The following is a 25805-nucleotide window of genomic DNA, read 5'->3' on the forward strand; positions in this document are numbered from 1 at the left end:
AGGTGTCAGTCCTATGTGACTAGTGCATATTTGCCTCGCTCGAAAATCCAAGCAAATGTTGTTTGCTGAGATTTATGTTGCATACAACCCTTTAAGGAGAAAATGAAAATATTATTCAAAAATTTGTTGAAAAAGGATGCTAATCGCAGAGATTGGTTTATGCTCATGTATTTAAAAAATCCTGTGATTCTTTAACAGACATGAACTATATTTATCTATTTTTAAGAACGATTATTGTCTGTCAAATAGGAAACAATTTCTCTGAGGTCATGACTATGCTTTCCTTCCCCCGTGGCCAAGTATATATTTAGTAACCTGCATTAATATGAATGTCAGGTAAATTTTCAGAACAGTGCCTGGAGAATGCTTACACATTGCTTACACAATGCTTCTGTTCTGAAGAATTTTCAATTTAGTTTCTGAACAACTTCCCATCACCCCTCCTATACTCAACAACATGTCTTTCCCAGTTCTTCCAAATAGCCAGAGCTTGATGAAGTAAGAGTTATAGCTAAGTGTGAAGATAGATCTGGTTAGATGAAGTAAGAACAACAATTACATGATTTCTTAATTTATCTGACTCTGTTGTGGTACAAAATCTATTTCCCGGAAAAGTATAAAATTCTCACAAAAATAATATCATGTGGCAGGACATACATCAGAGCACAGTGTCGTTTGTTTACCCTTATCTCATTACTCTTATCCTCTGTCACTGCTACTGTTTTTTAATCCATCAACAGTTTCAGTTGTTATCAAATTCCTCTCATGACAGTGTTACCCTTCCAGCAAAAATTTAGGTGCATATTCTGTATCTCTTTTAGAGAGTCATATCTTTACCATTTGTTTTTTGTTTATTTTAGAAGGTTTTCTTTGGGTTCTTGTTTCGTGCTATTTCTAATACTAAAAATTCTCAATTATTTTTCATTCCTTCCTTCATAATCTCTTCCTCCAGCTTTTCCTGCACAAGCAGTTGGCAATGATTGTCACAGGGGACCAAACCCCACCAAAAATACTACCAAGTTTCAGCAAAGTGCCCAGAAACCATTTTTTTTGTTTGTTTGAGTGCAYAGTGGAAACAAACCTCAAGTCTAATTTCAGTTATATATTACTTCAATGTAATAGCCATAGACTTTCTTCTTGTACTTTGGCTCTATGTGTCTGTGTGTTTGCTTAAAGCGATGTTAGATGTRAGAAAGGCCCCAGGGAATAAGAAATGACATTTGATACTACATAATAAAGTTTGCAAGAGATTGGGCCCTTCTATTGGTAATAACAGAAAATCATTACATTTATCATCAACACGAACAATCAAACATAAAGGAACATTTTTTAAAAATATTCCTGATCTTTTTTTGGCCTGTAATTTGTGATAYTATCCTAAAACCCAGGTGTTAGGTGTGCTGCATGTTGCTCAAAATACRGGAAGATGTAGTCACTGCTTTCCCAGAGTGTGTGAGAATGCACAGSCAAAGGATAAGACAAATGATAACATTAGCTCATCAATCAAGAAATGGTAAAAGATAGTTTTAACATGGGCATATATATTTTTAATAAATTTTAATAAGTATTTGAAGGATTATCCCTTATGAGAGATGAGCAGATGGGAGTTTTGGGGAAGATTTTAAAAATATCTGGGTTCAAGAAGTTTAAACTTGATAGAATGAAGACAGACAAAATGGTAGAGGGATTTGTAGATGCTTGCTAATATCATCAATGGTGACAGTGTTTGGGTTAGTGATTTTGTTTTATAACTTTTGCTCCTAGTTGTGGTATGTTCCTTGAAAAGGACATGGTTGGGGGAGCAGCTTGGCGCAGTGGGTAGCAGAGTGCAATTCAGTAATTCAAGGAGGGGAGCCTCTGAGGACTGCAGGATATTGTAGGCAGAAGAGTCACAGTATGGGACATAAGAGAGCTTAGGGAGAGAATTCTGAGGAACCTAGATTAAGGTGATGGGAAGAAAAACTTCATAGGGGAGACTGCAAAGTTTACTGCAACTCAGGAAGTTACTGGATTCCTGAAACCAGAAGAAGAAACCTGGTCTTTTCCACAAATCCACGGTGGGTGTGGATTTGTGTATCTAATTTTTTGGTCGATTTAGTTGCTTTATGTTGTAGCATGGTGTTCTACTTGTTCTTGTTCTACTTGTTCTTGTTCTACTTGTTTTAATATTATGCTTGACTATATTATCTATATCTGCAGGGTTATACAAACTTACTAGACTGAACATAAGCGAAGCATCTTTCTTAGGTTCATCTTAGATTCATTTGGAGTATACTCAGAAACTTGTTGTCTGCCCCTGGAGTGGGAACTTCAGGGCTGTGTAAAATGTTCAAGCAGCTATGCATACATAGCATTTCCGTGCTAGAGGATATTAAAACCATAAAATTATGTTGTTACAATACTTGCCCTATTGTACAAAAGGCTTTATAGTGCATAAAGAAATTTGCTTTGGTTACTGTGAGAAAAGGAGTTACTAGCTCTTTTGATACATTAACCGGACCCCCCAAAAAGAAGGAGAAGAAAAAAAAACTGTGTTTATTCCCCCTTGGGCCATATTTTATACTAAGAAAATTGGCAGGAAGCCAACATAAACATGATGTATCTTGGTAGGCAAATTCTCATAGAAATAAAGAAAAAAGTGCCTTCTTATGTTAACTGATGAGTAAATAATATTGCCTCTGGTTGAGATGCTCTTGTAAAAATATTATACTTTTCATTATGGATGTTGAGTATCTAGTCTTAAAGTTTTTATTTCATTATTCCCCTATAGCTTCTATTGCATCAACTTGCAATGATCCTGGGACACCACAGAATGGCACCAGATATGGAGACAGCAGAGAACCTGGAGATACCACTACCTTTCAGTGTGACCCTGGCTATCAGCTTCAAGGACAGGCTAAAATTACATGTGTACAACTGAATAACCGATTCTTTTGGCAGCCTGATCCGCCTACATGCATAGGTAATGAGATGAAATGTTAGTCTGTGCTTAAGATTAATGCAAAACATATTTCTAGTTAAGCTAGTGGACATGCAATGCTAAAGTTGGAATAATGCTCTCTTCAAAATGCAGTTACTTAGTACTTATGGTTACTGACAGTTTCATGCTCAAGAATAATTCTATTTTGGATGTTATCTTCTCACTCTATTCTATCTTTTAAATTTTATGATAGTTTGAAATTCATAAAGTTTGTCGTAAATAATAAAGTGGAAGAGGTGATTTGGATCAAAATTTTTTTTCTTATTGGATAGGATGTGTGACAAATGCAATCTCTTACAGTGATGTTCCATGTAGTAATTTAGTTACATAAATTGTGGTTGATTATTATTTCAGAAAATGCTCTGAATATATAAGGTCTCATATATTAAATAGCCACCCTGTACAATCCCTAGAAAACTACAGAGATTTATTCTTCTCTTTTCTTTTCTTTTTTCTTTTATTTTTATTTTTTTTTATTTATTTTTTTTTGAAGTAGAATGCTTGTTGGAAAAAATAGATTCAGAGGAGGGGCCTATTTGAAAATGCTTTTGAAATAAATGGGATGCTTTATTCATTTACATAACATTAGAGATGGGAGAAATCTTATCTTCTTTCTTTGAAACTGGTTTTGATTTTTGGTACTCTAAGTCCAGTGTCACATGAAGATTTCTGTGAGGTTTTGGTCAGTAGGRTAGTAGTTACAGGCCTAGAATCTTGATGAAATGTATTTTAAGGATGTCAGTGCAGCTCCTTTAAAGTTAGAATTACTAACCTTAAAAAAAATTATCTGCTATGTATAACAGTTTTTCAGATTTTTATCATTATGTTGCATATTGATTTATAATTAAATGAAGACTTTATTTAATGATCCTTGAAGACCACATACAATCTGCTTTAGTATTAATAGAAAAGTGTAATGCTTTTCCTGCAGGCCTTTGGGGAAAGGCACCTTCTAAATTAGAAAATCTCTGAACAGTTATAGTCCTTCTGTTTCCTCTAAAGCATTTCTAGACATCTGAAAAATAAAGGGAAGACTCAGGATAGTGCAGGATAGTGTCTCTGACTCCATATCAAGTAGCAGAATTGTAGCAGCATAAAATTTGTAGTGTCTTTTGAATGTCTTATATGCAAGGTATAAAAGACAGCATGAAAATGTTTCCTAAACATATTGGAATTATTCCCAAATTAAAAATATTTAAATAAAAATCAAAATTCAAGACATACGGTGCCTAATGATTTTCAAGATATATACTCTTTCTATGAACTCCAATTTCCATCACTCACTTATTTCTTTTTATTATCTTATCAAAGAAAAAAAAAAGACAAATACATATGGTTAAAATGATGTACCTATATTTATTCTTCCATATACTCAAGGTGATTCAGAAGGGAAAAGTAGTTTAAAATAATCTTTGTTGTAGACATGCCAATATTAGAAACCTCAGAGTTTCTGCAAATTCATTATATGCTGTTTTAAAAATTACCATGAATTACTTATTTCAATATGCTGAGGATGATTTTGATTTAATCGTTGTATTTTTTAATACTTTGAACACTGTTAGAAATCCATTCATGATACTTTAATGTTTTTGGCTGCGTTTATACTTTATAACTTTCCTGAGAATATGATCATAGGCTGAATCATCAGAACATACTCAGAATACCTGAATAGTTTCCTAGAATAATTTATTTATGAATAAAACCAAAATAAAATCAAACAAAAATACCATACCAAAAATACAGACTAAAACAGAAAAAAACCCCTCCCTCAAAAAAAAAAAAAGCATGAAAAAATAGACCAAACAGAAATAAATAAAAATTGTTTGTTTTGTTTTTATTAAATATCACAAGGACAACATCTGCATTAACATTTTCATTCATACCAGCAGTATGCTTTCAAAGTAAGTTTTCCTGATCATGCTTTGGTTCACAGTGTGGAGCTGTCTTGGAGCTTTTGAATTAAACTAAACTGCAAGATGTGCTTTATGAGCGCACCTGCTGCACTCTGACCATGAGTGGCCAGTCAGACMGTTGGACCAGACTAGAAGTGTTCTGATTTAATCCTGCCTGTACTATTTTTAATATGAATGAAATTAATTTTTCTGGAAAATACAAAAAAAATTGTTAATTAGAAATGGGAAGGCTAGGCACTATTAAAAAAAAAAAAAACGCAGAAGTCAATTTACTTCTATTTTAACAGCTAGCATGCTTGTGAATTTAGCATGTAACTATATCCCTATTTCTTTTTGCATTATTACAGCTGCATGTGGAGGAAACCTGACAGGCCCGGCAGGAGTTATTTTATCACCTAACTATCCACAGCCCTATCCTCCTGGGAAAGARTGTGACTGGAGAATAAGAGTAAACCCTGATTTCGTCATTGCCTTGTTGTTCAAAAGGTACCATTTCTAGATGAATGGCTCTGTTTAACAGATTTTTCAATGTTACACCTAAAAATGGCATCATTTATCATATTCCCTAGCTAAGTTCTGGAGCATACATCTAAGATGGGCTATATCATTGCTTCCAAATAATGTAAAAGAAAATAACATAAACTAAGGCAGTTTTTGGTACCAAATACGTACTTGAACAATAAAACTCTGTGACCTATGAGACAGAAAGCTTTAAAGCCATAGTCATTTGTCAGAAATGCTCAATTTACTCTGTGGTACTTCACAGTAGAGATTTGAATTGTATTGGAAACTCATTCAAAAAAAATCCACAATTTTAAAACTTTTACTAACACAGACTAAATGCATTTTACTTGGAGTATATAGATCAGGCAAAAAAAAAATATATATATATATACATATATAAAATTATATTTTACTCTATTTAGTGAAAAACTAAGAGAACTAAAAGTTGTCTGCATAATGTTACCTCTTATTATTTTAAACTGTTTTTATTATTGAATGTACCATCGGCCATCTATATTTATTGCAAATATTTTTAACACAATTATAACTTCAGGCATGTAACACTATATTTATGTGTTTATCATTATTTTTGAATCAGGCTACAATCATCTTGGCTGTTTTGCAATTTTTTTCTTGTTTTGGTTCCATGATTTTTTCTGTTCTAACTGTGATTTTAAAGTTACGAATGCTAACATTGCTGCAGACGCTAGTGTGGAGGGGATCAACYCTAGGTCTTTTAGAAACACTTAGTAGCATGTTCAGAATCTTCTTGTGTAAAATTTGCATCCTTTTGGAGGGAAAAAATGGTCTGCTTTGTTGGCTCACCTGCAATATGTTTTCTAATGAAATGTTGATATGCAAGACATGAAAGAATTAAAACCTAAGGTACTAGGAATTATATGATCAAGAATGTGATAATTCTGTTTTTTAATTATTTGTTAAAATAGTAGTAAGAGATGAGAATAAATGTCCATTAATTATACTCCTGAAAATGCCATATAGTGGGTATGTAAACAGGTATGGTAAGCATCGTATTACTGTGGACTTCATAAATAATCAGTTCAAAAGGAAGATGAAAGAAACTTATGATTATATAATATACAGGTTGTTTGTGAATCTTATTTTAAGGATTACAAATACTAACAATAATGTGGAATTTGCATTGATGCTATACTTACAATACATTTTATAGATGATTATATATGGCAAATTATATATGATTATAGTCCAGCATTGCACACTTTACTTCCTGCCTTTCCTAATTGTGATATTCTCTGCTAACATTATTAAAGTCTGCAAACAGAAATCTGCCTTAGGAATCTGAAAGAAAAGGTTATGCCCTAGCTACCCAGTTTTTTGAACTACCTTTACAATATTTTTTATGTTGCAGAATATTCTTGGAAACTTATCCATCTTCTGACTCGTTGTGATATAGGGCCTTTTAAACTGCAGATTGAGAGGCTGTTAATCATTTTATGAATACTTTTAGAAAGCTGTAAAGGAAAAAAGGAAAATTGTAATAGAAATTAATAAGGGAAAACAACACTATTATCTGTACATGTATTGTTATCAAATAGACAAAATTTGAAAGTTTTGATTACATTTTCTGCTGCTTTTCTTTTTTCAGTATTGCAGAATAGACTAATGCAGATTTGCATTTAGTGAATGAGTTGGAGTACAAGTACATTCTGGTGACCCAATAAAGGAGATAATAAGCATAATAGTACAATTTTATAGATACATTTTGTATTAGAACACAAATCACTTAATGCACTATCACAAAAGCCCCTCTAATTTATCTGAAATGTCAGTTTTAAATAGCTCCCTCTCTGTCATCCTTTCAATAACTTTTTTTTTGACATCTACACATTCTACTTTCTTAACGTGCCACTTTTTTTCATTTTATCTTACACTTTTGATTCTCAGGCAGTATGCTACACCCAAGTYCTATATTATTCTCAAAGAAGTGGCTTTGGGAAGGCAGCTCTGTTTGCTTAAGATGAGGATGTGGGATGAGAAGAAAGAGATGCAGTGTATTTTGTCAAATACGTATTGGTTACAGAAAGATTGAAAACTATTGGCCTTTACAATTTTCTTTTCCTTGTTTTGGTCTACAGACTGCTATTTCTTTTAGTTCTTCTGACTCCTAACTCTGTCTTAGCTAGAGCTTCAAAGCATATTTTTCTGACTCCTTTTCTCTCTTGAAAATAGAGAATAAAATATTCTTTATTCRCTTTCATCATTATATGACCACTAACATTTTGCATTAGAGAAGTGTGTGTGTTGATTTCTCAGATAAGAAAAAGGTGCTGTCCCTTTGTCTTACAGGATTTGAAGAAGATTGTATCTGACAGCATTAACTGATAAAGTAATAATTTTAATAAAAGGAAAAACAGAAATTTTACCACAATACTTGTAACAAAGCCAAATTTTTATTCATGATTTTCTTTCACAAAGATAATTAGAAAGAAAAAAACATTTTTTGACCCTGACTACATATTTTTAATATCATATTTTTCATATTTTTCTGTTCTTAGTATATCCTGTACGTCTAGCCCTTTATAAATTTATCATGTAAAATGTGTATACATTTTTGTCTTTATCTCAGAGATCATCTCAATTAAAGCCCCGTGAACGTCCTACATTCATACGATCTTCATTGTTCCTTTGTATAAACATAAAAAAAATGTAACTTAGCATTGTTTTTTTAGTAAGGAGAACAGTAATTTACTATAATTTATCATAATTTTGTGATATAATTTGGGTATGAACAAAGACAAGTTCCATGGTAGAGACCTGTCYTCATTAAAGCATTTTCTGTCTAAGTAATGAATTTATGTTTAAAACAGGTAGAATTAATCTCCAGTTTAGCCAGCTAAAAGCTAGACTTCTAATCTAAGCTGGTTATCTGGATTCTTCCTATTCATTCCATCTTGAGAAAGGTGTCTGAGATATGTAGGAGGATGTGCTTCTTTCCCATTGACTGTAGAGGGCCTTTCTGAGGCCTGATGGTAGATATCTATCTTTTGGAAAGTCAAAGATGTTCAGATCAATAGTGAAGAGAATTCTTTGGAAAGTTAGTAAATTCTCACTGTGAATTATATTTTAGAGAGTCTTCTATTTCTGGAAAAGAATGTGTGTTAGRTAGAAGATTGGCAACCACAGTCACAGTAGTGTTTAATTTATGAAACCTGAYGACTTAATTCTCTTTTTCCTTCATTTGCAGTTTCAATATGGAGCCCAGTTATGATTTTCTACATATTTATGAAGGGGAAGATTCTAACAGTCCTCTAATTGGCAGTTTTCAAGGCTCACAGGCTCCTGAAAGAATAGAGAGCAGTGGCAACAGCTTGTTTCTGGCCTTTCGCAGTGATGCTTCTGTTGGAATGTCAGGATTTGCCATTGACTATAAAGGTACTGTTCCCGTTATGATCCACAGAAAAAATAGAAAAGAAATGTAATTTAGGACTTACTGAGACTAAATTCTGCTTATTTCTAGACATACCAATACTGAACTATACCAAATACCTCTTTATATCTACATAGATTTTAAAAACTAATTTCTGTAAATGTGTGGCAGAACACAAAAATCTATTTTATCTCTTTCTCTTTCCTTATGTACATTTTCTTAAAAAAAAAAAAGAAAAAAAAAAAAGCATTCAGAAAGAAATTGAAGAATAATTGAATTGTCTCACCCAATTAGAATACATGACTGTTGCTTCCTTGCTGATACATGTCCTCTGCACTTCATTTGCAAGCAGCACACTGAACTGCATACATATTTTTGAATAACTGTGTGCAGGAGAATCTTTGCATTTTGTATGGTGCCTATTACTAGTCAGTCAGAGAATGGGTTAGGCTGACTTTTTATTGAGACACACACGCATGCGTATGCACATACACATGCACATGTACAAAGCTGGTTTCTTTTCTATTCTCAGATGTTGTCTCTGGCTTTATTGCCATCTCTACTCAGATTTTTAAGCTGTTTTACACACAGCAGATGTGCTGCCTCAACTTTTTATTCTTGACAATGGAAATAAAACACTCTAATGTATGTGACAAAAAAAGAAATGACAAAGAAACCTAAGGAATATAGAAATAACATACTAGTGAAAAAGAGAAAGGTTAAAAAGAAATAGTAAATCAATTTTACATTTAATCTTTAACTTTCATCTAGCTTCATGCATTCTTCTACATGTTGGCAGTGCTATCCTTTCCAAAGTAACTATCAGACTGTCATAGATAAAAACTTAGTCTCCATTCCAACCTAAATTTGAAATAGAWAAAACTGGAAAATATTTAGTTCCAGGAAACAAAATTGTGTTGGCTTCAGGGAAAGAAAATGGGAAGTTGAGCAAGAGGAGATAAGGAGATAAAGATGTCCTTTAGAAATGTGCTTACACTTTTTAGCTGTGCAGGTATTTTGTCTTCTCAGCACAGTCTGATGACATGCAGCTAAATACAACTATCATTGCAATGAAATAATAAAAATATAACTCAGAAGAGCAAAACAAATATCCTTTAAAAGATATTATGTTAAATACTTACTAAGCTTGCTCCTAATAATTCAGGRGTTAAGTATATTATTTAATATTTATATAAAATATAATATTTTGCATTTCTGCTAATTGACATCCAGTTTTGCTTTTTTACCTTTTTTGTATGTATTTCATTATAATATATGCTTTATTAATTGTAATAAGAGGAGGACGTACGCTATAAACTTTGACTATAAATTTGAAATAGATTGGAGGTTTTTAATAAAAGAATTTACCTCTCAATGAATTTTATTCATATTAGGTGCATCTTTCTCTTCTAAATAGTCTAAATTTTTAGCACAGTATTACTTACAGAAGTGGTATTACACAATATTTTCATAAAATTTGAAGTAACTGAGTTGTGTTAAAGCTTTTTATTAAGAAACAATATAGCTGTTATCCACAGTATAGCAATACTAATATTTTGGTTTTGTTTATTTAGTTATAAAGAATTTTCTACTCATAAATGCCTTCTGTTTGAAGACCATCTCAATCACAATTTTGACATAGCGTTATTTCTAATGTATCTTATCTATCTCATCTCTTTTCTTTGTATTTTGACTTGCCAAAGATGATGAATGAAATCCTATCTTTGTTAAAGCCAATGTCAACACTCACTTTGACTAAAAGATTTGATACATATTAGCTCAGAAAATAACTGTTGTGCTTATTCAGTTCGCCTTTAAAATCCAATTATTATTAGATCCTCAATATATGAAAGATAAAGGAACTGAGCATTTTTACATTTTTACTTTTTAACTTATWGTATATTATGGCAGCTTTCTAAGCAGAAATTATTCAGCATTGAGTACAATATTTGGTTAAAAAAACATAATAGTGTTAAGCTGTGCATTATAGAAATGAACATTTTTCTTTTAGATTTCATTGAAGTCATTCAGCTTTGGAAGTTAAAGATCTAGGAGGAAAATACTGTAGCTTAGATCTTCTCAGCATAATTTCCTTGAGTAGCTAACCAGTCTTATACAAGTTTCCATGACCTTGTTGTAAGCATACAGAAACAAGAAGAATATTTTAATAACCTGGTGAAAAATATAGACTGATAGAAAAGAAAAAAACTGCAAATTGTTCTTTTATTATTATTATTATTTTATTTAAAGCATATATAGATTTGCTTCCATTCTTTTTAACAGAAAAGCCACGTGAGGCTTGTTTTGATCCTGGAAACATTATGAATGGGACTAGAATTGGAACAGACTTTAAACTTGGTTCAACTATTACCTACCAGTGTGACTCTGGATATAAGATTATTGATCCCTCAAGTATAACATGTGTAATTGGTGCTGATGGAAAGCCAGCATGGAACAGAGCATTGCCATCTTGTAATGGTATGTACTGTTATCTTATAATTTCCTGTGTCCCTACAGTGGATTCACAGTGTTTCTAAGTTCCTGAGACTATTTACACTACTTCAACACATATTGTTTATTTAAAAAGAAAAAAACTGAAGTTAAAARAAAAGTTATTATGCTATTAATTGTTGGCCATAGTTTAGTCATTAATTTTTTGGTTTAACTATTTAAAAATATCTTTAAATTGTGAAGTTACAACATAAAATCATATACGTAATAATGATCACAAAGCAGTATCTGAGCTTCCATAATTCTCACATTGCATCGATTTCAGTGGAAGATTTTGTGATCTGTGTAAGAAACCGCTAAAAATGAACTAAACAAACATCACTGTTCACTTTCAATTATGAAGTATTATTGAACTGTCTTTCTRTTTCTTTTTATTGTCTTCATTTGTTGTATCCATTTACTGTTTCTTAGACTGTAACTTGTTTGAGGTAAATGTTTTGGCTTTCACCAAAAACAGGCTTCAGCTTATGACTGAGAACCTAAATGGACAATTATTACTCCTACTAACAGTATCATTATATATTTATATTAATAGGGATTTATCTGTGCTCCCAAATGATCTCAGATGTATTGTTTTTAGATATTATCTTGCTAGTGTTAGTAATTTAGAGTTGTATTTAAAAAGGATGTAGCTACTTAGACAATATACATATTAATTAAATAATACTTGGGGGAAGGACTGGGGACCAAAAYTTGGTTACACTGTTAGACTTAAGTTGTTAGTCTATTTGCTAGTAGGCCTTCGATCCAGGCCATCTTGAACTCTCTAAAACYACCTAGGCATGGTGAAGGAGCAAGTATGGGACAAGGGGCTTATCTAGTAGGCAACTTGCATATGTTTCTAAGGGTGAGAGTACTAGTACTAGTACTGGTACCTGATGTGGCTAGTTGTGCTACGTGGTTACAAGGCCAGAGAACAGGCTCTTGTACAGTTTAGTTTCCAGCACAGCCATAGCCTAAGGCTGTCTCTTTGCTACTATATAAAAAAGGAAATAGGAAGCTCATGTAGTGAGTTGCTGATTATTCGTACTGCTTAATTATTACTTCACTCCATGACTTCAGCTGTGAAAACACCTTAAGACTTTGATGCAGCTCTCACGTAATTTCAGGCACTTTGAACTAGCATCTCTACCCTTATGTGCACACACACGAACACACAGAATTAGAATACTGTATAAAAGACCGCAGGGGCATCAAATGGAGCCCAGAGRAGAAGCAGTGTGGCTTGCTGTTGAGCATGGGTATGACCATGGCATTGTTTTATTTAGCAGTTTAGATGTAGCCTCAGGATGTATCTGGATTGCTAAATGAGAAAAGACCTGAGAAGTAATCCCTGGCCATACTTACACTATGTAAGGCTAGCTTTTTCTGTTTGATTAACACTGCCTAACACTTGGCACTGTATTCATCTGGACCTATGTGGTCCATGACCCTAAGACATGTTTTTATTTGTGTGTATACAGGGGGGCTCACATCAAAGTATCTGATTATCTGATATAATGTAACAGTTGAGTTTTAGTTCATTAGAACATACACTAAAGTCTTATAGTGTGAACCTGAGACTATATGTTATGTTCTTTAGGATATGGTATGGTGGCATACAGAGATACTTGGGAGTATTGAATAGAGCAGAGAGAGCCAAACCTAATGCACATTCATCTGTGATACGCTTCCAGGATGGGCCTGCCGTGAACTATTATCAGAAGCTAGGCATCGTCTTGGAGACAACCGGTTGACAGCTACTATAATCTGTACGATAATTTGTTAAATTTCAGTCAATCCAAGTCTGACAATTTCTCTATATAGCTTAAAATAATATTTTTAGGAGAATTACCACTGCTTCATATTAAATATGAAGACAATGAATTGTGGTATTTATTGGAAAGGTCTCAATTACAATATCCTACAAATAGTTTCTTGAGTTGCTTCATCTTTTGAAGAAAATARAATTGGACTAACGAGCAGAAAGCAAAATAAGGCCTCCTTATTCCTGTAATTAATTCAATGTGGTAGAAAAAGTTTTATAGGAACTCTTTAAATAAGTATACATATAACTGTAGATATGCTTAGATAGTTTGTTTTGTGTCACAGGCAAATTGAAACATATATAAAACACAGTTCTCTTTCCTGCCCAACTGAAAGCTGAATTGAATAGAGCGGATCAAACAATATGATAATTATTTATTTCTGAATATACATTTTTGAAAGATTGAGCCTGTTTAGATATCTGTTAGAATATCTGTTACAACATTTTTCTTTCAGTGGTGTCCCACCAAGGTTTCTTTTCCAAGACTGGAAATGAGTCAATACAAAATTTTTAGAGGAGATGAATGACCTACTAGTAATTTTCTAAATGTAGATGGATTCTCTCTAATCTATTTTGCTCTCAGTAATTGGGTTCAGGGAAGAGAGAGGAACAGGTGAGCTTATTCTGCTTTTCAGATATTCCTGATAAATTCTTATTATTGAGAACTGGAAGAAATATTTGTTTCTGTTTTATCTGGATATAGGAATTATTTTTCATGAAAAAGAGAGGTATTAGTTGTTTGTGGTGATGGAGAAGTATTGGTATTTTGAAGTATTCCACTGGAAAGCCTCATTCTATCATCTGTGTTATGTAGGGCAGGTCAGATGTAGAAGCTGGACTCCAGAGGAATAGCAGTTTTTGAGAGGTAAAATTACAATTAACAATAATTTCTTACTAAGATTTTTAGCCACCAGAAAAGGACACAGAAAAGGCTGAGGTCCCGAATGCATTCTTTGCCTTAGTCTTTACTGATAAGACAGCCCTAAAGCCCCTGAACTCGAGGCCCCTTAGAGATAGGAAAGTCTGAAGCAAAGGAAACTTACCCTTCATGGAGAAGGATCGGGTTAGGGAACATTTAAACAAACTGGATACAAGTCCATGGGACCTGATGGGATGCATCCATAAATGCTGAGGGAGCTGGTTGATGTCATTGCAAAGTAACTTTCATTCTTCTTGGAAAAGTAATGGAATCAGGAGAGGTTTCTGAGGACTAGAGGAAAGCAAATATCACTCCTGTCTTCAGAAAGGGCAAAAAGGAGGATCTGAGGAACTAGAGGCTAGTCAGTCTCAATTTGATCCCTGGAAACCATTTTCAGGCACACGAAGGACAAGAAGGTGATCAGGAGTATTCAGCAGAGGTTTACAAGGGGAAATTGTCCTTAAGCAATCTGATAGCCTTCTACAATGAGGAGACTCGGTGGAAAAGGAAAGAGCAGTGGATGTTTTTTATTCAGTAAGGCTTTCGATATTGTCTCCCATAATATCCTTGTAGACAAGCTGATGAAGTATCTTATCTATGAACTACATAAGCAGACAATGAGGTGGATGGAAACTGGCTGAACTACTGGGCTCAGAGGGTTGCAATCAGTGGCACAAAGTCCAGCAGGAGGCCTGTCACTAGTGGAGTACCTCAGGGGTCAATACTGGGTCCAATACTGTCTAACCTCTTTATTAAAGACCTGGACAATGGGACAGAATGCATCCTCAGTGAGTTTGAAGATGATACAAAGCTGAGAGGAGAGGCTTTTTGAAATTCAACAACGRAAAATGCCAATTCCATCCCCTGGGAAGGAATAACCCCATGCACTGGTACAGGCTGAGGGGTGATCAGCTAGAGAGCAACTTTGCAGAGAGGGACCTTGGAGTCCTGGTGGACACCAAGTTCACTGTCAGCCAACATTTCCTTGCAGTAAAGGCCATTGGTAACCTGGCTTGCATTAGAAAGAGCAGGTCAAGAGGTAATCTTTCTCCTCTACTCAGCACCAGTGAGGAATAGTGTGTCTAGTTCTGGGCTCCCCAGTACAAAGAATACAAGGACTTGCTGGGCTGAGTCTAGCAAAGGGCTGCAAAGATGATTAAGGAACAGATGCATCTATCATATCAGGGGATGGTGAGAGAGCTGGGATTGTTCAGCCTGGAGAAGAGAAGGCTCAGGGGGATCTCATCAAGGTTTATAAATATCTGATGTGAGAGTGCAAAGAAGACAGAGCAAGACTCTTCTCAGTGGTGCCCAGTGACAGGATGAGAAGCAATGGGCACAAAGTGAAACATGGGAAAGTCCATCTGAAGACAGGAAAAATAAGTAAAAACTTTTTTACTGTGAGGTTAATTGAACACCAGAACAAGGTGCCCAGAGAGGTAATGGAGAATCCATCCTTGGAGATAGTAAAAACCCAACTGGACATAGTCCTGGGCAACCTGCTCTAGGTAACTTTGCTTTGAGCAGCAGGGTTGAACCAGATGATCTCCAGAAGTCCCTTCTAACCTCAGCTATGCTGTGATTTTGTGACACAATGCTGTAGGTAACTTATTTATGGATACCTCTTTACATACTTTTTTATCTTGTCTTTAGTCCTTTCTCTGGCTTCATCTCTTGCTGCTCATTGCATTAGCTCCCTGAATGGCTGCTAGACCTGAACTTTCGCTTGTCAATTAACATTGTTGCCGGTATCCTGCTCTGCTCACCTAGCTCAAGTGCTGTGGTACTGTGCCCTATTAGTGAGGGCGCTACCTGTGCTTTGGTCGCCCCTGGCTCCCTTTGGGCTCTTCAGAGACCTACTTGGAAGAATCCCATGGGTTAAGGCCCTAGAAGGAAGTAGGGTCCAGGAGAGCTGGCTCCTGTTCAAACATCACTTCCTCCAARCTCAAGAGCAGTGCATTACTATGAGTAAGAAGTGCAGTAAAAGGGGCAGGAGGCCTGCATGGATGAGCAAGGAGCTCTTGGCCAAATTCAGACAGAAGAAGAAAATACACAGAATGTGGAAGAGGGGACAAGCTGCTTGGGAGAATTACAGGAATAATAGCTATTATCATAGCTATTCCATTAAACAATTATAAGACTCTGCAAACCCATTCCATCTATGGAGATCTGGGCTTTGCAAATATTTTTTTTTTGAAATAAAGTCCCTAATCATTATCATTCTGGGAAATTCTGTTAATCATTCTGTGAAAACGATTTCAAAATGTAACTTCTACTAGCTTTTGAATTTTAAAGAAAGAAAATAGAGCTTTCCAGTCTAATACTTTGTTTTCTCATTTTTTTTTTCCTAGTGAAGATAAAAAATGACAGTCATTTCAATCTCTATCCCATACTGATTTTGCAGCATAACTGTTGTATTTGATACATCTTGCTAGGTCTTCTCTACTTCTGTGATTATCACTTCTGAATCAGATTGGAAAGAGTAAAATTATTTTTCAAATCTGGAGTTACAGTATTATACAGAAAGGTACAATAGATATATTTCAATGAAATTAGAACTTTGTTAATTTATTTAGGTTTCTGGCAAAAAGTTGTATAATATAGATAATCATGGTTTTCTCATGTTTCCTAGCTGCTCATCCCTCTCATCCCTATACCATGCTTTGGACCCTCTTCTCCAAAGACAAGAGAGCTGGAAAAATAAGGTTTTGTTCTCACTGTATCAGATGATAGGAACAYCCTGATTACATTTTCAGTATCTATAGCATTTTTTTTTCCCATTAGTCTGTGGAAAGAGAGTTTCTTTTTCTTACATTGTTTCTTCCAAACTTCAAACTAGTTTCTGGCGAGTCTCTGTAAAAATTTTTAGATTGGCTCTATCTTTCTTAATGCCTATGAAGATGAAGTCAGCTTGCTTATAAAAGATTCTGTTTCTCTGTCATGTAGAATAGGAATCAGGATCCCATGATTAGTTATTTCAAAGTATTCATGACTATCCTTTGAAAAGTTATTTACTTGAATGCATTTATGTAGGTGCTACATCTTTTTCTTGTGCTTTCCATATCTTTGGGTAGGAAATAGGTGCTATATAGCACTTCATAATTGTTTAGTTTCCATCCTCCTGGTTGTGGTCTAAGCCATAGTAATGCTTACCTTACTTGCCAAAGTTAGCTCAAACCAGAAAGTTTTCTTGGTTTGGTTTCAGGTGCCAGTCTTGTCTTACCATGCATTTTCTTTTCTACTCCTTTTCATCATTAAATACGTGTACATTGACATTACATTACCCATTAAATTAAAGGAAGATCTTTGACAGTGACAGGTTGTGCTTTAGCCATTACAGATTTGTTAGGTTTTTTTTTTTTTTTTTTTTTTTTTTTTTTTTTTTTTTTTTTTTTTTTTTTTTTTTTTTTTTTTCTAAATTAACTAAAATCTACATAGACTACTTCTTGTGTTTACTACTTTAAATCTACCAAATTTACATTTCAGATCCTTTCAAAGTTTTCATTAAGGTATCATGATTAGGTCATTTTGTCTGAATTTTTCCTGGTTACTTGCTACATCTTCTTGATTCTACTTCCTTCAAGGTTGTGAGCAAATATATTAAGCATCACAAACCCCAAATAGAAATTTTGTGATCCCCATCGTTTGTCCCAAGGGAAATTTGTTTTCTTCTTTCTTAACAGCTTCATTTCTGATAACTAACATAACTAGCAAACTTATTGAGCAGCTTATTGTGGGAAGCTATGTTCAAAGAAATACTGTCAGCTTTATCCATTATTTCATTGATTTATTCTAGAACCCTAAGAGATTAATGAGGCATACATTTCCTTTGTGACAGCCATATACATTAGATTTTTCTCTTATAATTCTATTAATCTTTCCATCAGCATGCTAGAGAAATAAACCATTGTTCTCAATTCTCAGAAATCTTGCAGAATTTTTCATTTATTATTTGATTTTCGTGTCTTGTCAGTTTATAATTTAACAGCTTGTTCCATTGTCCCAGACCTTGAGAACTGTTATTTGACGTTATATTAAAATACTTCATAGAAAGTAAACAATAATGCAACTTAATCGGTAGAAAATAAATGTGAAGAAATCATTTAACCTTCTTCTCATACACCTTTTGTTACTTCTTGTAGATTCTGATAGTCTGGCAATCAAACCAGCTTTTTAACAAACTTGCTTTCAGTAATAAATAAATAACCAAACTCCTTTCCTTTCTTTTTTTCATTATAGTTAATTCAATTTAGTATAATAATTCTTTCATCTTTATAGTACGTTTTAAAAGTATTAATACTGCATATATATATCATACTGTGTTTGATGCTTCTTGCTGCTTGTTATTTTCACAAAAGTACAAGTGGCAACGCCTATCTCATGTTAATTTTCTGCATGGAGTTAAGCAGTTTGGCTGCTATGGCATGTTTAAAATATCCCCTTTATATTCTGTTTTCTTGTCTTAAAATAAGTCATTAAGTAAGGTTTTTAAAATGAAACACACAGTAAACCATACAAGATAGATAGACTTAAGCTACCTCCAGAAGAACATATTCCAGTTTACAATTTTACACAGTTTTTAATGATTTTTAATTTTTAACAATTTTCAGTAAAGAGTTGTGAATTTGTATTTGGAAAAGTAAGCTGTAAAATTCAAAATTTTTAATTATCTAAATGTTATGATATTCAAAATGAACTCAGTGTGAGACATTGGTGTCCGTTTTGTCAAAATACAGACATTGTTTTAGGAGCTGTGTCTGTCTCTGAGGCTTTTATTTCTGGATGTAAAAGAACAGAGGATTCAACTAAATATTTACATCAATTTTTAATTTCATAATATTTTTAAAGTGCTATAAGTATAGATATTTTCTTATAAGAAATTATTTTTGAGAAATAAAATATTAGTCTTCTTAAAAAAAAGGAAAAAAAAAATACCAAGAGCAAAGACATAAATAGCCAAAAAATAAGAGAAAGGAAGTAGCAGTTAGCAAGTTAAACCATAACTCTTTTTTTCTTCTGCACTACAATTTAGTATTTTTATTACTACTTTATGATAGCTTCTTAAGAATGAAAAACAACATTGTTCTAAAAGTGTACCTTTATAAGGTGTTATAGCAAAGTTTCAAAACCTGAAGTTATTGAATTAAATAAAATGAATTTAATCTCTCCCAAATTTACATCCTAATTCWTTTTTTTTCTTTATAACTTCTAGATAGAAAACTATGTAGCAGGGAGTTAAAAAATATATGTATTGCAAAATACTGCTTTTACGTTTCCTGGGGTTACACAATTAATTTTTTAACTATTTGGAATAAAAATAATAATGTGATCTGTCATGATTGAATATTGCATATGGTTTTAGCTGATGGAGACACTTCCTCCCTATACCCTTTCCTCAGTGTGGTATGGTAAAGAAAGGGACTCAAAACTTCATTTCTCATGTCACCTTTTTGATATTTCCAGTATCCCAAATGTGGACTAACATGTTATTAGAGAATATATTTGAACATAGAGGCAATAGATGTTGTTTGGCTGAATAAGGTGAAGCTTTTAATGTGTGTGTGTGTGTGTGTGTGTTTTGTTTTGTTTTGTTTTCTAATACACATTATTACTTTGCCTAAATAATACTGTCTCTGTGTTATGGAGACGCTGGTCTTTTCTGAGGTAGCTGCCATTCAAGACTGATGTGCTTTCTCCTGATTTGGTGGGCATCTCCCTCTGTATTTTTGTCTTTATCTCCATCTATGCCTGTGAGAAAAAGGTGCTGGCTGCTCCATGCCTCACTGACCCAGGGTATCCCGGCATTTCCACACTTTATTGCAGCTGTAGCATAACTGCCAGTTATGTGATTTGATTAACCTATTACGAATTAAACTCCTGGAGGAAGATACCCCATCACTGCTGCTCAGATACATACATGCTCCATGGACTTTAGGATATTTCTGGCCTAAGAGCCACCTCCACTTCCAAAAAAAGGAAAAAGAAAAAAAAAAAAAAGGCAATGGCCCACATGGTTACAATGTTAAAATAAATGTTTCTCAGGATATCCCATTGCTTTTATGATAGAAAATGAGTACGCTGAGTAMATAGGCTTTAAAAAGGCTTTACTGTTGCCGAAAATGGTGTTTATTTGCTAAAGAAAATGGCTGTCATGTTAGTTGAAGGGTATTTTTGAGCATTAGATGCAAAAAAGTTTATGTGAAATATAAATTGCTTTTTAAAGGGTCACATTTGAAATATAAAAGTTGCTTTAAAAGGTTATCTGTTGTATGGAATATTCTCAGATAGAAATAATGTTTGTTTACTTTGTTCCTTTTAATAGAAAGTATTTGGTTAGATTATGCAATGGTCTTTCCCTTTCTTACAAACAAAAATAATACAACTATTCCCATTTTGTATCATTATGATATAAAAAATAAAAAAATGTTTTTTATGGATTTTGTTGTTGGCTTCTTGTGTAAAATAATGTTGTACAGCAATCTTTTACTATTGTAGAATATCAAACTCATAGTAGTGTTTGATGAAAGTATTTGTTGAAAAGTGAACTCTATATTGCCTGTATTTAAAGTGAAATGTTATTGAGAAGATACATTGTAATTCTTATAAATAAGATATATTTTAATGAAGCTTTTGACAGAGTGAAGTTTTTGTCATTATCTGTTCAAAGTTGAGAAAAGTGGCTGAAATGCACTGCTGGATATAAATACATTTATAAGAAGATATTTTAGCTTAAAAATAGCCACTTTTTATATATTTGCTAATTGTCCATAAGCACATATCCCTTCCATCCACACTCTGCTTTGACTAGTCCTGAGAAATCATTTAGAGACGGAATTTCTGCAATATGTTTGCTTTCACTCATAAGTGGTAAATCCAGCACTGCCTTAGGACACCAGATTTATTGCTTGTACATGTAAGGAATATACCATGCATGCATAGTTCATTCTTCCTTATGATAGAGGCAGAATTGCTGCATAGTACCTGACTAGTCTTAAAGTATATGTTCACCAAGCAAAATCCATTTTGTGTAGGCATTCTGAGACCCAAGATAACTGTATTGTGTCATCTATTTATGTGCTAATAATCACTAGCATATTTTTCCTGAGTTTTTTTGAGTATCTTGAGTATTTTATATATAGAGAGATATATATGTACCTTGAAAACAGTTCGTAAATTCTATATTCACAGGTTTATTTCTGTTTTATTTCCAGCTCCATGTGGAGGGCAGTATTCTGGAACAGAGGGAGTGGTTTTATCACCAGGTTATCCTCATAATTACACTGCTGGACAGACTTGTCACTATTCAATAACTGTACCTAAAGAATTTGGTAAGAATTTCTTCTATTGATTTGTCAATCATTAATCATTGCTCTAGTTATAAAAGGGTTTCACATGCAGCAATAGCCTTAGATTTTCAATATATTGCAACTTACTTGTCAAAATAAATATATTCTTGATATAGAAATTGATTCTAGGKTTTTCACCTTTTCCACCTCCCTAGGGTAATCAACAGATTCCAACTAAGTACAGTATTTTGTCTACTATCCAAACATATCCTGAAAGCTTTCACTGATTACATCATTCATCATCATAGGATAACTCATTCAAGTTTCCTGTACTGTAAAGTCAGTTGTCAAAAAAAAAAAAAGAACATGAAATGTTCTTTCATATTTTTTGTTCTGTATATATAATAAAGACAAGATGACCTCTAAATCATCATAAAGTCATATTTAGCAAATAAAGTGGAGGGAAAAGGAGGAAAAGAGGGAGTAATTTTACATAAAATTTCCAGGAACATTGGTAAAAAAAAAATCACAAAACATCTGATTCTTTGAATATGTCAAAATACTTGGATGACATCTCTAACATGTGCATTCTCACACATAGCATGGTCTTTTGTAAAGCAAGTCTTTATGCAAGTCCAGATAAGTAGAAATACAATTGATGTATACTTTACTATTTACTGTACAATATACATGGATACACAGAAGCTTACTACATTTGGTAATCCCTGTTTGACACAAAACTAGTAAGGACTCAGCAGTTTTGTCATTGAGGATTTTGGAAAGCTGCTGACAGAAGCAGTTAGAGAATTACAAGTTCAGAGCTTGGGAAAAGTTTATTACATCAGGTAGTAATAATCAATAATGTCATTCCAAAACTGAACTCTTGACATCATTCTTTCTTCATTAAGCCACATGCACAGTCAAAAAAAAAAACAAAAAACAAGAACAAAAAAACTCCAAAGTGTTGACTACCTAGCCAGTATTTATTTTCCTTGACTCATCCTTATGCTATTTTTACATCTTCCCAGTCATTGCGTATTCCTCCTGCAATTCTATTAAAATCATAATTAATTGATTAGACACAGTTTTTAAAAAGAACTGAATAGCCTGTTTTATTTTTGCTAGATTTCAGTTGGTCAATAGTGTCATTTACAGTATACTTTGGGTATAACGCTGTATGTCCCTGTTCAATTAAGGTGATATGACTAAAGTAGCTATCTGTTGCGAAGCGTGATCTCGCTGCCACTGGGGACTGAAGTAGGCCATAGCAGCTAGAGGAYGGAAAAAAAATGGAGGGAATGTTGCATTTACTGCATTCTGACTACTGGGCACTAGGGAGAGAGCAAGCCAAATCTAAAGTGCTGTCCTCAACCTCCATGAGTTATCCTCATGCTCAGCCTTCCAATGTCTCTTAGGGTCCTAATGCTGACTATTTCAGTTGTTCTGAAAATGAAAAGTGAGGGATTAATACAAGCTGGCAGCATCCTGACTTCTTCCTGGGGAGAAATGTGATGTAGATGATGGGGTTTCTTCCTTTTCTTGCCATGGGGTGCTTGATGTTGATGTTTTCTTATTCAGTCCTGAGGAGTCTGCTTGAGTTTAGACTGCTTATGCTGTCTTTCTTTCCACTGACTCCCAATTACTCAGTTTCGCTGTTGCTTAGTAATCTCTAGAACCATTTTCACCTAAGCAATACAAGGTTGCACTGCTGCAGTGACCACATATTGACCACTGTGATTTGTATTTATAGACTAGAACCGTGAGTGTCATCCTGTGTCTGCACACTACATTTTTTTCTAGAATCATAGGCAGTCTGGTCCACACTGAAAAACTACTTTTAGCACTGTAAACAGAAATGAAAGTAAAATAAACTTAGGCAAGAGTTAGCAGATTACTGGACAGTTGTTTTTAGAGCTAAACAAGGTAAATTCAGCTCCAGCCAAGACAGGCCCATATGAATTCTRAGATCCTGCACTGCTGGGTCAATGCAAAGCCTATGTCTTTTAATAGCTATGGTAGAAATCATATTTTGCTGCCATTATATAAAGATACATTCAACATATCGCTGACAGCAACCCATACCGATAGTGACATTGTAATTTTTGTTCACATCTCTGTAGTGAGAAAATTATTAATTCAATTTTCATTCTGTTTTAGAGAGTGTGTTCTTACATAGAAGCCTCTGTCCAGAAAAAAAAAAGAAAGAAAAGAAAAAATGCAGTTGCCCAGTAGACATTTGCAACATCTATAGTTAAATAATTATAAAATAAAATATATTTGAATTATTTATTGTTCTATTTCAAAAATTATTTAATATTTTTATTTATTATTTATTTTAATTATTATTTGGTATTACTATAGTAAGTTATTATAGTAAATTATCTGAAACTTACACTTCCAAGTTTTGGGGAGGGGAGTAAGACAGATCTTTGAAATATGTATTATAGCAGAATTTAAAAATACTCTGTATTCTTTATCATCATCTAGATCATTTTTTTTTATAAGAGGTTTGATAAATTGGATTCTCTCTTTTACCTGCTAGAATTGTGTAGATTGCAAAATAAACAGTAGAATGAGAAAGATACTGAATCATTTGAAAAGGATTCACCGAAGCATTCAGAGTGATTAAATCCCTGAGGTAGTAGCTACAGAGAAATGCTATTGGAGCTTTGTATATAGAGACTCATTTATACAACTTCAGACTTACTACACAATATTGTTCACCAGAATTCCTGATCAAGAACACTTAAAACATCTGTAGGCTCATATCAGCTGTTTGAGAAGTTTTTTAGAACAAGTACATTGCCTTTAATTTTTTTTGTTTGTTTAAAGAACTTATTGAAAAATTAGAGGTTTTAGTAAGGAATGCTCAACACATATTCCCACATATTCTTTAAAAATTAAGCAACTCTTTCACTGGCCGTACAAATAAGCAAATATTTTTATCCTTATTGGCTAGAGAGAGAAGCTGACACACGTAGAGTCTAGGGTTAACATTTAAAATGTTTTTCATGCACCTGACAATATGATTTCTTTATATTGGTTCTCATACTGTACCTGACTTGAGGTGGGCTTGGCAGAAAACTCACTTGAGTGTTCTAGCTATAGATACAACTTAGAAACAATCCTTTTTGATTAATAATACAAACTATCTTATTTTTCTTTCTGTTTTAACAGGATTTGGGTTTTGCAAGCATTGCAATAATTTTATTTCTAGTTGCTAATAACTAACACAAAGCATGCCCTTGCAGCAATGAAGACCAGCTGCACACTGGGCTGCATTAGTTGGGATGTAGCCAGAAATTTGAGGGAAGGTATCCCTCTTCTAAGAATTGATAAGGCAGCATCTGGAAACCATGTCTATAGTTTTGTGCCCCCAAAGAACAAGACAGGTATTGCTAAAATAGAACAAGTCCAACAGAGCCAATAAGATGATCAGGAAGCTTAAGCATAGTACTAGAGAATGCTGACAGAAATAGAAATTGTTCAGCCTGAAAAACAAAAGGCTAAAGGGGATCTAATTACTGTCTTCAGCTAGCTGAAGGAGGAGCCAAAGGTGTGCAGTGAAGGGAACAAGTGTCAGTAGTCACAAGGAGCAGCACAAATTCCAACTGGACGTAAGGGAAAGATTCTTCACTGTAAGAGTGGCAAGTACAGGTAGCACAGGAAAGTTTAGGAAGCTCAATTCTTGGATATTTTCAAAATTGCTCAGGAGAAGACTCAAACAACTTGACCTAGCTTCAGAGGTAGTCATGCTTCTGATCAGGAGGGCAGGCTATGTAATTTGTTTTCTTAAAAAAAATAAAATTTAAAAACTTTGCAAGAAGTTGGAAAATGCTGGCCAATGTAATCTGTACAGTAATTGGTACATAAACATTGCGTAGAAAATCTGTGGTTTGTGTAGAGAATTTAAAATAAGAATCATTTTAAAACAGATTCYTCACTTTCCAATAAGACATAGTTAGCTGGAATGACAAGTATTTTTATTACCTTGGTGGTTTCACTTCTTGATSTTTCTATTGCTAGTTGATACTTGAATTCTTGAACTTGAAAACTTGAATCTGATATTTACTAAGAAGACGTGTTGTATAATGAAATGGTTTATTTGTTAATAGAATTTAAAATGTTTGCAACTGAGGTGCAAATTAGATATAGGGATATGCCAAAATGAGTAATAAACTGATATTTTTATTATTTGGTCATTTTGGAGTATTCTTTGTGATGAAATGAGTACTAATAAAAGTTATAAAAATGGCAAAATCAATACTTTGAAACATCTTTCTCAGATGAATACTGGATGAATAAAACTAATTATATGTGACAATAGATGTTTCCAAGCTGTTCCTAAGGTTGGTAATGAAACTTTGGTAAAAAAAAAACTTTCCTTTTTAGATAATTAATTTTCTTATTTATGGAGGAAGCTATTGRTAACTAAGACAAGCAGAAATATCTCATCAAATTTGTTTTCATATCTAG

General features: G+C 33.6%; 1 protein-coding gene across 1 annotated transcript in view; it reads left to right on the plus strand.

The window, feature by feature from the left end:
* Positions 1 to 25805, plus strand: part of CSMD1 (CUB and Sushi multiple domains 1) — a 626201-nt gene that overhangs the window by 408888 nt on the left and 191508 nt on the right. The window contains exons 27-31 of the mRNA XM_085309436.1: positions 2771 to 2962; positions 5241 to 5379; positions 8624 to 8811; positions 11090 to 11284; positions 21255 to 21371. Coding sequence (XP_085165562.1) covers positions 2771 to 2962; positions 5241 to 5379; positions 8624 to 8811; positions 11090 to 11284; positions 21255 to 21371 — 831 coding nt within the window. The remainder of the gene's footprint in view (positions 1 to 2770; positions 2963 to 5240; positions 5380 to 8623; positions 8812 to 11089; positions 11285 to 21254; positions 21372 to 25805) is intronic.

Source organism: Rhea americana, unplaced genomic scaffold, assembly GCF_003343005.1.
Source record: "Rhea americana isolate MKP2758 unplaced genomic scaffold, rheAme1 scaffold_299, whole genome shotgun sequence".
Lineage (NCBI taxonomy): Eukaryota > Metazoa > Chordata > Aves > Rheiformes > Rheidae > Rhea > Rhea americana.